This window comes from Gossypium hirsutum, chromosome D11 (assembly GCF_007990345.1).
Source record: "Gossypium hirsutum isolate 1008001.06 chromosome D11, Gossypium_hirsutum_v2.1, whole genome shotgun sequence".
In the NCBI taxonomy this organism is placed as follows: domain Eukaryota; kingdom Viridiplantae; phylum Streptophyta; class Magnoliopsida; order Malvales; family Malvaceae; genus Gossypium; species Gossypium hirsutum.
Window position 1 is genome coordinate 8,446,406 of NC_053447.1, and position 13,501 is coordinate 8,459,906.

General features: G+C 35.3%; 2 protein-coding genes across 2 annotated transcripts; both read right to left on the minus strand.

The window, feature by feature from the left end:
* Positions 1-1,628: 1,628 nt before the first annotated feature.
* LOC107911505 (C-terminal binding protein AN) lies at positions 1,629-6,531 on the minus strand. The gene is made up of 8 exons (XM_016839333.2): positions 5,684-6,531; positions 4,944-5,112; positions 4,719-4,849; positions 3,425-4,219; positions 3,236-3,283; positions 2,487-2,600; positions 2,064-2,138; positions 1,629-1,897 (listed from the first exon to the last, which is right to left on the minus strand). Exons 1-7 carry the CDS (start codon positions 6,293-6,295, stop codon positions 2,064-2,066), a joined length of 1,944 nt encoding a protein of 647 aa, XP_016694822.1. The 5' UTR covers positions 6,296-6,531; the 3' UTR covers positions 1,629-1,897.
* Positions 6,532-7,789: 1,258 nt separating this feature from the next.
* Positions 7,790-10,323, minus strand: LOC107911504 (uncharacterized protein At1g01500). The gene is made up of 2 exons (XM_016839332.2): positions 9,330-10,323; positions 7,790-8,625 (listed from the first exon to the last, which is right to left on the minus strand). Exons 1-2 carry the CDS (start codon positions 9,996-9,998, stop codon positions 8,395-8,397), a joined length of 900 nt encoding a protein of 299 aa, XP_016694821.1. The 5' UTR covers positions 9,999-10,323; the 3' UTR covers positions 7,790-8,394.
* Positions 10,324-13,501: the final 3,178 nt, after the last annotated feature.

Consider the following 13,501-nt stretch of genomic DNA (forward strand, 5'->3'; position numbering starts at 1 on the left):
TTTGCTTTCCTTTCTCTTGTTATATATAATTTAGCGTACACGTGGATAACTTTAGATCATTAGATTGATGTGGACGACAGTAGCTAATGTATTTTCTTTTTTTTTGGAAAGGACGACACTGACAATCAAATAACATTTGCTTAATTATTTTAAGTAATATTTATAAAAGATTCAACTTAAATTAATTTATTTATGAGTAACATTGCCTTCTTTCATTGTTTCCACTCTTCAACTAAGATTTTGGTTAAATGTGCTATCGCCAATTTTAATTTTTATATATATTTTTTTAAATTTCCCTCACTCGCAATATTCCAATAAATAAAAACAAACTATTTTTTTCTCTCTCTAACTCACGAAGATTTTTTTCCCCACCTAGTACTACTTACTGAAAAAAAAAGTAATCTTTCTCTGATAAACAATTTAAATTTCAAAAGGTAAAGTGGATGCACGTGTGTAACATCAAACCAAAATTCTAGACTCATAGGAGGCAAATGTGTGTTTATCTAAGCTTTCCAGGATTTTATAAAAAACCAGTGAACTTAATCATAAAAACATCGGCAATTTAGACAATAACAAGTGGTTCGTGTAATATTTCGCTCGAATTATTTTATTTACAAGGTTATACCGTCAAAATCAGCAGCGGAGGAAGATGTTGGAAACAGAGTGTTTGTACTTCATACCATTGCCGGAAAAAAGCAGTTTGTGGGTGGATAGTTGGCTAAACAACGGTGTACTATGCAGACTATTAAAATAATTATTTTTGTTTATATCAAATTATTTATGTTTGAAATGTTATGTTTTAATCTTAATGTTATCATTTTGTTACAAAATAATCATTTTACCGTTAAGATCGTTACCTCCCAAACGGTAATCCGACGTAGCAGTTAAAATAAGTTTTAAATGTGGATGTCCAGTGAAGTAAATTAATTGATTTTTTAATTAAATAAATTAAATAAAAATGTTAATTTGGTTTTCCGAAATAATCAAAACTAATGCATTAGATTAATCGTTAAACTAGAAAAAAGAACCATTGGTCTCATTTTTCTTTTAGTTTTTGTTTTCATTTTGACAAAAAAAAACCATCCATTTTCATAATTATCAAAATAGTAAAAATCAAATTGAGTACTCAATCAATCGGTTGGATTTTTTATTCAAAATGGAAGAATAAAAAGTTTAGTCAATAGAAGATCTTGGCATGGATTACAATAAGTAATAGTTTTTTTTTTATTCTTTATTTGAGTTTTGAGTTCAAATATTATAATTTTTTTTTGTAAAAAAGTTATTCATCTTTTCATACTTTTCTGTATATGTGACAAACAAAAATGACGTACTTCACCTTTGTTTATTTGTGTATCGTGGACAACTACGGTAGCAAGCAGGTATAGAAGTTGGCGCGCCCATTTCTTCCTCTTATTTCTATCATTTTGTTATTCTTTGACGGTAACAAAAAAAACTCAACTATTGTTTCTTTTTAAATTGGAAAAAAATTAGATTTTAATGCAAAAATTTGTATTTTATTTTCATAAAAGAATTTTTAACTTTTCTCATCCAACTTGACATCCACCTTGACATTTAAATATAAATGACTAAAACGTAACATTTTAAACATAAATAACTAAAATGTAACATGAGACAAATAAAAATAATTATTTTAATAGTTTAACCGGTAATATATGTCGTAATCGAAAACGAAATTATTAGTTAAGCATGCTAGCGTCAGTTGCTTGGCTAGAGGACGGAGGGTGGGGTCCGACTCAACATGTCACGTGAGCTATGTACCGCTAACGATATGACAACGAGTCACAATTGCACATTATTTGCTCAATCAGAGAAGTTAAACCACCTTTGGATCCTCCCCCTCCCTTTTAGCTCATCTGTACTTTCAATGCTCATAATGCTTCCCCCACCCAAAAAAAAACAAAATAAAGAACAAACAAAAATTAGTAAAGAAAGATTTACAAACCGTTCTGGCGATTTCATTTGGAAATACAAACTCGGAAGAATTTTAAAATAAAAAATAAAAGTAGGCTATAGAAAAGTTAGCCGCTAAATCCGTTGACAACCTAATCAAGCCACCGAGTTACCCCATCATCCTCCCCTACAGCTGCCAGAATCTCTATGCGTACATCCAAAATTGCCTGCCATTTCAAGTAATCGAAGCACATGACAATGAGAGAAGGTAACACCGCAAAGGAGAAAAGGGAGAACAATCTACGGAGAGACACTTATCTGAGCTATGCACTTTTTATTTTCTTTAAAGTATCCATGCCGGGATACTTGTATCGCAAACATAATCCAATATAAAATATGGAGGTAAAATCTTTCAAATATATGGAATTGCTTCTTTTTATTCTTAAATAGTTGATACATTGTGTCGAGTCTATGTCCACACTCGCTTTCATATCCGGGTAATATAACCTAGAATTAAGGCGTTCGTACACTATATAGTCAGTACAAAGAGGATTACATTAATGATGGGAACTTACCGAAGGATTTCTGCAATTGACCAGCCTACATTCCTCCAAAGGACCTTGCAATGTCCAACTTTCCCAAATATCAAAACTGTGACTCGCAAATACAAATTCCATTCTTCTATTAATCTGCCACGAGAATATAGACCATTAAAATCTGACTTAATCACAAAGCAGAAACTAAGAATGGATTAAAACATAAGACAACAAAAGATTTCTCAATACCCCAATTGTCTATACTAGCATTCTTATTTAGTATCTTAAATATGCAACATTGTTTGAGATACTGTCACTGAAAATCTCTCCCCCTTTGAAATGTCTATTTACTCAGTGTAAGCTGAATTTCAACATATTTAAAGGGAAGTGCAACAGCAAAACAAGTGTGCTCTTTTGGGACCAAAAAGCCATCATTGTATCTAGGCTGATAATGTCATAAAAATTGCAATATTCTAATGATAAGGTACAACATAACTACTCTCGTATATAGGTGACAAAATTAGAGGTATTACCCAGAGAGAAAGATTACTTTGCTCTAATTCAAAGAAAACATTAATCAATTACAATAGCATAATTTAGAATTTCACCCAAAAACTTTTAATTGCACAGGTCCTTTAAAATTTTAAAAGACTATTTCACAACAAATTTCTGGTACCGATTCACAGTGAGATTTTTGAGCTAAGAATCGATCAAAAGATGGAACAAGTTTTTTAATGAAGTCATGCTTAGCAAGAGATTCCCTAATAATTTGTAAAATGTAAAGTTACCTGCAGCAACTTCCCACCAGCAGCAAAAGAACGCAGACCAATTGTGTCCTGGAAAAATGCATAAAATTTTCAACTACAATTGCCACAAGCCCCAGAACTATAGTTCAAACAAAGCCGACCAAAAAAATTTCAAGTAAAGGCAGTGCAGAAAGTAAGGACTGCAAAAGTCATAAATTCCTGTCAACAAACCTTGCTTCTGCAGACAACAAGGAACTGGGCTGCAGGATCTCTTTTAGTTACATTTGACATGCTATCTAGGAACCAACCACCACCTTTAACTCTTTGTCTGGACAGGTGGAGTGCAGGTCGATCTCTTGCATACATAGCTATAACATATCCCTCCTTCAGCAAATCCCCAGACTGTCCACTTAGGTTCCTGCTCATCTTAAGAAGTTGGTCAGAAGTTGACCCTTGTGTTAATTCTTTAGGTGTTTTCCTACTTCTTGAGTCTAAGGGAGAACGAGAACCAGAACTTAATGCTTGATCTGTGCCACTCATAGCAGTGTCATCTTCTCTTTGTGAAGTACTTTCTTTCTCTAATATTAAGGGCTCATCCGATTTTTGTAGGTTATTTCGGCGGGCATGCCTCTTTTTGGCTTTTTTACCTGATCTGCTGCGTTTAGCATCTGATTTAGTTGGAGTACCAGAAGACATACCATAATGCTGATTCTGATTAGGATAATCCTTAGCTTGGTTGGTATCCTTTTTAACGGAACTTTCAGGACTAAGTTGAATATCATCAGTAAATTGTTCACCACTGGATCCCCGCAAAGCACTTTCTTTCTCTTGTATGCTAAACTGTTCTTTTTCATCAACTATTTCACTTTCTTCCTCATCCTCATCAGAAGTAGCATCCTTTGGAATAACCCCATCACAAAAGAATGTTTGCAACATAGAGATAGCCTTCTCCCTAATCTCCATCCACACTTCTTCACTATAATCAGCACTTCGAGGAAGTATCAATACATTGGGCATCTCCTTCACCTGAAGCAAAGTATGTGAGGATAATTTGATTAGTTAAATCTTCAGTAATCTTAGTTATGGAAAACAAAATGGCAATATACTACCTCCACACAGTCGAAACTGACTCTTTCTATCACAAGCTGAAAAGTACTATTTTATCTTAGATGAAGATGATGGAGGAGAGAAAGATATGCAGAATTATAAAATTTTGACCTCAGCATGCTTGAAATTTGCATGTACTGGAACAGAATTCTACTAAAATCACAGATTATGGCAAATGGAAGGAATCTGGTATGTCATGGAACAGAAACAAGAATGTAACATATTGCGAAGATGAACTCATTTAGATGGCTGATATTGTAACCTGACTACAGACCCAGAGACCTTTTTGCTGTTTCAAAACACAGAAAGAACCAATTCTGTCTAGACACACACAATTTTAAAGATAATCACTATCTTCCTATATAAACAGCATAGCACAGTAAAACCTGAACTCATAGCATAAGAAAATTCATCATACCCACGCTTCCATCCACTGTGGTCCTTCAGCTCCATCCAGCGCACAACCAGCTAAAGTGCCATCAATGAGAAGCTGCTTCAATGCACAATCATCCAAGAGCTGGCTGCTACCCGTATTTACAAGAAAAGCCCCTAAAGGGAAATACCCCGAAAAATAAACAGACTCATACAAAAGAAGGAGAAGAAATCATAAATTTCTTGGAAAAACAAATGAAAGCAAATGTACCAGGTTTTATATGCTGCAAACATTCAGCATTTATAATCTGAATGGTTTCATCTGTTAAAGCGCAATGAAGTGATATAAGGTCACTTGCAGCTAGTAAATCATTAAGTGTATCCATTCTACGGGCAGCTGGTGGGAATGTTATAGACGACCTACTTACTTTTCCATTTTCCTGTAAAAACATGATTCAGAGGAAATTTTATTCCAATGGAAAATTGATCCAACAGCATGAGAAATAAAAATAAATTGTTAACTACTAAAATCCAAACAGTGAGAATCTGAATTAACGGACCATGTAAACAACATAAAACAATCATATATACACCACTAAAAACCAAGCTCATTTTTAATTTAAATGCAATTTGCAGTATATCTGTAATTCCTTTTCAGTTTACCTAAGAAGATATAACTGAATAACATGTTAGAAGAGACTATATCTTTAAGATCTTTACACCAGGTCAAAATGCCTATAGCAATTTCAGATAGTGTTGATTTTGACAAAATCTGTGACACTTTTGACAAAGCATCCGCCCAAAGTAAATAAGAGAGTACCTTATTAGTACTTGCTAAATTTCATAAACAAGCAAGTACAGAAATGCTAAGTTCGAAGTTAAATTGGTGAAGGAAATAAGAAGTCAATTTTAAGTAGCAATATAACGGAGTTAAAGAAAGTTAAGAGTGTCTAGTGCAGTCGGAAGTCAACCTAATTGACCATTAATTCTCGAGACTAGCCGATCTTTTACCTCCACAATATCATAATACAGCACACTCATTTTGAAGGCTAAGCTTCTAGAGGCCAGAGATCGGGCCGATGCAGATCTACCAACAATTCCCAACACTAGTCCTCGGCACCGCCTCATTCCCCGACAAAGCGGCTGAACTGATCCAAGCCAACCGGAAGCCGAAAGCGCGTGGCGAGAGAGCAAGTGCGTGCGACGGAGCAAGCCCAGAAACAGCGCCATGACAGTGTCTGCGATCTCCTCAGCTCGCGAGGCGTCGACATGGACAAGACGTAGTCCGAGGTCAGCGGCTAAGGCGGAGTCGACGGCGCGGTCAGAGGAGCCGAGGCAGAGGATGAGCTGGTAAGGACGGAGGCGACGCTGGGCAGCTCGAGGGAGGTAGGAAAGGGAGTGGAGAAGAACGGCGGCGGCCCCCTCGATCTTCCCGTCGCCTAAGCTGCTGAGAGGGACGTGGTGGACCACTGCGACGCTGGCTAAGGATTCTTGCTCGAGGGCGCAATCTTCGATGCAGTTGAGGGAAATAACCAAAGGGAGAGGCGTAGGGTTGTCACGGTGACGCATTCCGGAAGAGGATCTGAGCATAGGCGACGTCGTGGAGTTGGAGGCGACGTTCATCCTCGGATCGTGCACTCACTATTGTGACGAGGTTAAAAGAGACTTCGGGTGGGAATTAGAGGTTACTGGTACTGGATATGGTTGATGAGTATAACTTTGGGCATTTTGCGGGGCTAAAGTTTCGCCAAGGGTACTTGCTTGCCTAAGTAAAACCGTGCTTACGCGTTTTGTCTTATCCTTGTTTCTTGATGTAGCTCCTCAGCTTCGGGAGGAATTTTAAAGGAATGAAATGTGTCCCCTTGTTTTTGGGCAACTGACCATTAACTTCAAAATTCCAATTATGTCCCAGTTTTTGGCAAATAAACGCCCTGCGCTGCGTTCAGACTATTGGCATGAGATTTTTGTTTTTTGAAGCTCTGTCTACCACATTCTATATAGTAGGCTAGGCTATGAATTGTGATATTACATGCATATATGATACAAAAACTCCGTCCAAATATATAGTATACGAAACATCCCCTTCTTTCTTTCATTAAAGAACGCGAGGATTAGTTCATTAGGAATCATAAGGGAGCATGTGTCATCCAATCTGCAACTTTGTTGTAACTTGACGTTGGCGCACGTAGTCAGTCATGGATGATCACATTATTTAGCACCATTGATCAGTCCAAAGTTGTTACATTCCACAATTCTTGATTCTTAATGATATCATATCAGAGTCAAACCTCAAAGCTTTTGGTTTTAAGCATAAATGCTGATGGACAATAAATGTCACACGTAATAATGGTTCCCTGGCAATGAAATGCCTACCACTCTTTTCAGCAGACCAAAGGTTGCATCGATGTTAAGTTTGACACCATCAAATGATGGAGGATGCTATTCATGAGACTGATCTCTTTTCTACACTGAGTGGAGTAAGAAATATGGATTCATGATTTCATTATGATTGGACCAAAACAATTCCCAAACATGTTTTGATCCCCACGAACACAAATTCATTACACGCTTTTCGAATGCACCAACAAATCCATGCAGCAAGGATGCCTTCCAAACAGCTAAGGCAAATGGATATTAAAACAAAGTGTGTACAGAAAATTCAATTTTACAGTACAAAATTTAATTTAAATTACACTTTTAATTATGAAAAGCTCTTTTTTAATGATCGGTAATCGGTAAAAAAGAGTTATCGATAAGTTTTTACCATTAATTTTTGAAACAATAATCAAATAATAATATCACGATCTATTATCTAAGTGAATTCTTCTAATTATAGTACATGTAATGTACTGCCTAATATTATAACCAGTTCCGTCTAATTTGATCCACACAAAGCAATAATCATAGAGTAGAATATAGCTCCTCAGTACTTTCAAATATTCTTTTGTGCATTTATTAGCAGGAGAATTAAGGAATAAGAAGTAGGAATTAGTAGCAAATAGCCCCTACTGACTGAAGCACTGAGTCTCCAAGAACTCACTAAAGGCGTCAACCTACAATTACCTGACTCAGTACCTTGTATCATGAACGATGTTTTTAAACAGGATACCTGTATAATAAGCTAAAAATTAAAAGCGGAGACTTTTTATTTAGTTTTGACAAAGCAGCAGACGGCTCACAACCTTGCAACTCAATTTGAATGGAAGAATTTCCCAAAGTTTGATACAGAACATAAAACTTTTACATTACCTACCAAAACAACAAACATATGATCTTCTCACAGACCATACAAATCAAAATTTCTACAGGATATAGAAAACTAGATATGTTTTTGTGGAAGACTACTCTCAAGCCTCACACCAAACCAACAGCTGAACAAGTCCGTAATATCAACAGGCTCAAGGTGTAATTTAAAGAAACAATATATTTACAATCCATAGTCTACTAAGCTATTGAGTGGATCGTAGAGGCACTTACTATAGCAGTTAGCAGATTCTCCAGAGCAATTTCATATCTTAAACATGCTAAGCAAACAAGTTCCACCCACCTACCAGAACCCAAAAGGACCTTGCATTTATAAGTTTGAGTTGCTGTCCTGTGCTTTTCATTTATTTCTGGCCTGAAACCCTGATATCTTCCAGATTGCCATCAAAACCCTGAAAGATATCCTTCTCCTTTATGATTAGAACAAAAAACGAAACTGATAGGTGAAGAGATCTATCTTAGAAAAACCTCCTCCTGATATTCCGGGTAGTTGCTTGATATGATCGCATAAGCAGTCCAACTCCGACTCCAACCCCAAGGCACACTCCGAGGCCAATTCCAACACCAACTCTAACACCGGCGTTAAACCATGAAAGTTGGCCATCTTCGCCAGCATACATTTCTTCAGCATAGTGACTAAGTCCAATTTTACCATCAGAGTCGTAATCTTCGACTTCGGCATCTGTAACCTGTACACCACCACAACAATCATTCCATTGTAGTAAAATGTGATGACAAGAAAACCATTTATGGACAAATTGAATTGCAAGAAAGAAAAAATAGAAGCTGAGAATCTACTTCAATGCACAAAACAAGCACATTTTGGATATTCCCATTGTTATTTTGAAGCTCGTAGTTACACACAAGGGGTAAAGAAACAAACTTATATATACATCTGCATAAAAAGAAAAAAAGAAACTCAAAGCAGCACTCATCCTATGTTGGTTTATGATGTAGCTATGCCATCATAACAGGCAGCTGTTGCTCTTATTCCTCCAGAACGCAGACATATTATATTTGCACCCTAAAAGTGAATCCAGGAGACAAATTTGGGTGGGAAAATATAGAAAACAGATTACTCAGAGTAGCTGACAATACCCTAAACAATTCGGATTAGATGCCCCCCCCCCAAAGTGCTTGGAGGTGCAAATGAACGACCTAATCATCATAATTACGACAAAGAAAACGGCAACCCTTTATCAAGAAACAGGTAGAACGCAATTATATCCCTAGAAGTATCGTCATACATAAATCCTTGGTGCCTACCATCTGACAAAAAAATAACCCTCCCATCATATATAGTCTACCATGCTTGAATGATTGCATCTACATCAACATAATGAATATTGATCAGATATTGAAAAAACTGACAATAAAACCAGTTACATTTTACCTGCAATTTCCGGTGTCTGATAAACCCATTGCCACCCTTATCATTCCCTTTCCCGAATTCCTCGTCCTCAGGAATTGCATCCAACATCCATTTAAGCCTCGATGCTCCTTTCCTCTTAGGGCTCCCAAGTATTGTCTTGGTCAATATCACGGGCGTGCCAGCACAACACCCGGCAATATAAACTTCAATACTCGGCGCTGAAACACCCATCTTGGGCTTAAAAAAAGCTGAATTTCCAGGTTCCTTAGCCGCTGCCGCCAGATAACAGTCCATGCTCCACTCTCCTTCCATCCTTTCCAACGAGCCACACAACAATACCTTCTTTTCATCCTCGTAAACCTCGAATTCAAACCCTCCCGTGACACGGACGCTATCGGTGCTTAAATAAGTGACCTCGGATGATTCCCGGTTGAGACGGTCGCAGCGAAGGGTAAGGACGGCCGAATCAGAAGCCGGGACACGAGAGCCATTGATTTCGAGAGAGACACCGATTTCGCGGCGGAGGTGGCAGAGCGTTAGGTGGTCGGGAACGTTGTCGACCACGCAGGGCGCAATTCGAACATAAAAGAGACGGATTTCGAGCCATACCGAGGAATGGTTTATGAGATCGTAGGAATTCGAGGTTTTCTGGGCTAGAATTGACGAACGATCATGCAGTTGATGGTCCATGGCATACAAATTAGAGAGGTGGGGGAATGATTGGGATATCAAAAGTGGGAAATTTTGGGGATAACCATGAATGACCGAAATGGGAAGGAAAAAAGAAATGGGATTTAGTTGGGGGGGTAAATTTTAGGGTTTAGGAAGATTGAGGGGCTGGGAATGAACACTCTCAAGGATGGTTTTTGTTGTTGTTTGTTTGCTTGTTTTTGGGAGGTTTGTTGTGAATTTGAAGTTAATAATTCGGCAATGGCAGTGGCCAAGAGCAAAACAAGGGCCGAGTCAAAGACAAGAACCTATGCGGCTCTGCCTCAGGGAGCTTAGATGGCGAGGTGAGATATTAATGGTTAAAGACACGCGTCGCTTTCATATTTTGCTGGCTTGGGCCCAGGATCTTGGTGTGAGTGTAGAATCATATCATAGGCCCTGCCACACCTCTGCTCTGCCCCTCATCCACTCACTCTCACCATGCTCACTTCAATTATTTTAATGTAGCATGATTTATGATGCGACTGAAAAATAAATTTATGTAAAAAATGTTTTAATATATATTCATAATTAGTTTCTTTCCCGTGCCATGAAAAATTTAATTATTTGTATTAATTAAAATATAATTTGTTTTAATTTAATATTAAAAATTTTAAAAGAATTAATAATGCTTAAGAATTTGAAAGTAAGAATATAAAAATATGTTTAAAATGAAGATATTAAAATATTATTTTTTTTAAATAATTTTATACAATAGTTATATAATTTTTTCTAAAAATTTTTAAAATTTATATATATAGTTATATTAAATTTAAATAATACATATTTCTTTTTTTTTAAACTTAGTGAAATAAATAAATAAAATTTTAAATTTAATGATAATGATAATGATAATGATAATTTTTAAAAAAATCTAATGATAAAAAATTTAAATAATATTTTCATAAATAATATTATATTTATGGAATACTATTCATCTTTGTGTTAATTTTATATTCTTTTTACATAAAATTTTACTTAGTGTTGTCAAAATTTACAAACATTTTCAAATTTCACTTAAGATTTTAAATAATAATGATCCACTGAATTAAGTAAGTTGTCTGTATCTTTAGATCTTATACCTTATAATATATAATATAACATATATGATATATGATTGAGATTTTGGTTTTGATTTTGGTTTTAGTTTTCGATTGAACTTTAACTTGGATGACACCATTATTGTTGTAACAACAAATAAGACAAGAGTTTAAGCATATTTAAAAGATTTTCCGATTTCTAGGGTTGGAGGATAAATGGTAGACCTATATTTTATTAGAACCTTAAACACTCTGATAAAAAACTTAAGAAACTATAATTTGTTATGACAAATCATTAATAACAAAAATTAGATGTGAAAGATGTAAACTTCCACACCCGACCCGATCACATATCCGAATGCATAATGTCAACATTACATTGTGAGAGCAATTCAAACTATCTCAACCCATTTCATTTATAACTATACATGCATACGAGGATTGCTAATAAAATTCGTATTATGCAAATGAAAATGTATTAATCCATAATCAAATGGACACATACAAAGAGGCTCGAGTTATGTCAGATCAAATATAAAATTAAGGTACGAATCCTAACTCAATCAACAAATTCCGAACTGATGTTTGTGACAATAAAAGTAGGTCTCAAGACTTGCTTCCCTTGATTTTTTATTTTTGTTCCGATATTGAAATGTCTTAAGACATTGGGGTTCATGTCTCAAGATTTGGCCTCTTATGTTTCAAGACACAACTCTCTTGTTTCAGACCTTTAACTTCGATGTTTGCAAGTCTCAAGATAAGAAACTTCAAGTCTCGAGACTTAAACCCAAAAATGCACCAAATGATCATTTTTGTTTTGAGATCTTGAGACATACTCTTGATATCTTGAGACACTAATACAAACTAGCCTAAAATGAGCCTTTAAAAGCATACAAATGACTACCATTTCATATCTAACATAAACTAACTTATCACCAAATCATAATAAACCAATTTAACATGTGAACACACAACCAAAACATTTGAAACCATGGCACACAATGCATCATATCATAACCTAATTAAATGACCAACAAGAAACACTAAAACATATATGCATAGATATAAATCTAGTGATCAAATTCAAAAAATGAACCCAAACCATGCCTAAAATATAACCAAATGGCCAAAATAACATATTTGACACATAATTCAACCTAGTAACTTAGGTAGGTGCCATTTATAGCTAGGTTCAAAACGAGAATAACCAACATTTGCTGAGCTTGGAGTATGAATTTTTGAATGCTCTCAATTCTCGTGATCAAATCACGACTTGTCGATACCTACATACAAAAACAACAAATTCGCACGTTGAGTATGAAAATTCAATAGTGCTAACATATTTGAAATAAACACATAATAGTATTAAATAATAAAACATAATACAATGGCATTATAAAACATTATATCCAAGTTTAAATTCAACATCAATAATCACCTTATCTCATGTCATTTTATCATTAAACCTTTAGGATATTCATGTCTCGGTTATCAATTTTTACTAACAGGATCATTTTCAATATCAATGTATCATTTCACTTACCACGTAATAGAATATCAATGCACCCTAAAGTATTTACATATCGTTTTATTATATTGCAATCAGTATTCAATGCTATCACATTATTCACATCATTATCAAATCTAATACACAATTTATACACATTTCGGCCCCTATAAACTGATTTGGACTTAAGCACAGATACATGTATCAATCCACTAACATATTAGAGTACACACATAAGTGTTGACCGGGCATAAATGCACCGATACTTACAACTAGACTAGTATATACTCGTACCCCAAGGTTTTTGAACTAATGATACGTTTTTATCCCTCATGGTATTAGAGAGCTATCAAATAATAATCCGTGCTCAACGCCAAAACCCCCTCTGACATTACAAACCCTATGGTATGCTAATTATACTCGTAACTCTGTCCAAAACCACTGATAGGGCAATTTTCATTACCAATAATTATGAAACGCGTTTTCCAACATAACTAGTATCATAATATAATTATCTCAAACACACACATATATAAACATTAAACTTATACAAATTCATCTCAAATAGAACAAATATAGACATACCTCTCAAATCATTTCTTGTCAACACTAACTTTATAAATTTAACTACGTAATAGGCTATGTATTGAAAACAATTTATGAAAATACAAACCGAAAATGCTACTTATTGACGACTTTTGCTTTTTTTTTGTCTTTTGACGTCTCGGCGTCGTTTTTAACTACGTACGACAATACAATTACGGAAACAATATCAATTACACAATCAAACATAGAAACAATCAAAACTCAAATATGAATATGCATTTTCTCAATTTAACCCACTAGGGCTTTAATATTTAGTTCCCCTGTAACTATCGGTTCTCCCATTTGATTCTATCCGATTTTATAAATACATTACAGGGACTTCAAACTATTAA

What these genes read in the sequence shown, in the direction of transcription:
- LOC107911505 (XM_016839333.2), bottom strand. Translation starts at nt 6,295, where the DNA reads ATGAACGTCGCCTCCAACTCCACGACGTCGCCTATGCTCAGATCCTCT. An exon ending in CTGGTGGGAAGTTGCTGCAG is followed by an intron (nt 2,601 to 3,235) that starts GTAACTTTACAT and finishes TTCTCGTGGCAG; the next exon opens with ATTAATAGAAGAATGGAATT. An exon ending in TCAATTGCAGAAATCCTTCG is followed by an intron (nt 2,139 to 2,486) that starts GTAAGTTCCCAT and finishes TTGAAATGGCAG; the next exon opens with GCAATTTTGGATGTACGCAT.
- LOC107911504 (XM_016839332.2), bottom strand. Translation starts at nt 9,998, where the DNA reads ATGGACCATCAACTGCATGATCGTTCGTCAATTCTAGCCCAGAAAACC. An exon ending in TCAGACACCGGAAATTGCAG is followed by an intron (nt 8,626 to 9,329) that starts GTAAAATGTAAC and finishes GGTGGTGTACAG; the next exon opens with GTTACAGATGCCGAAGTCGA.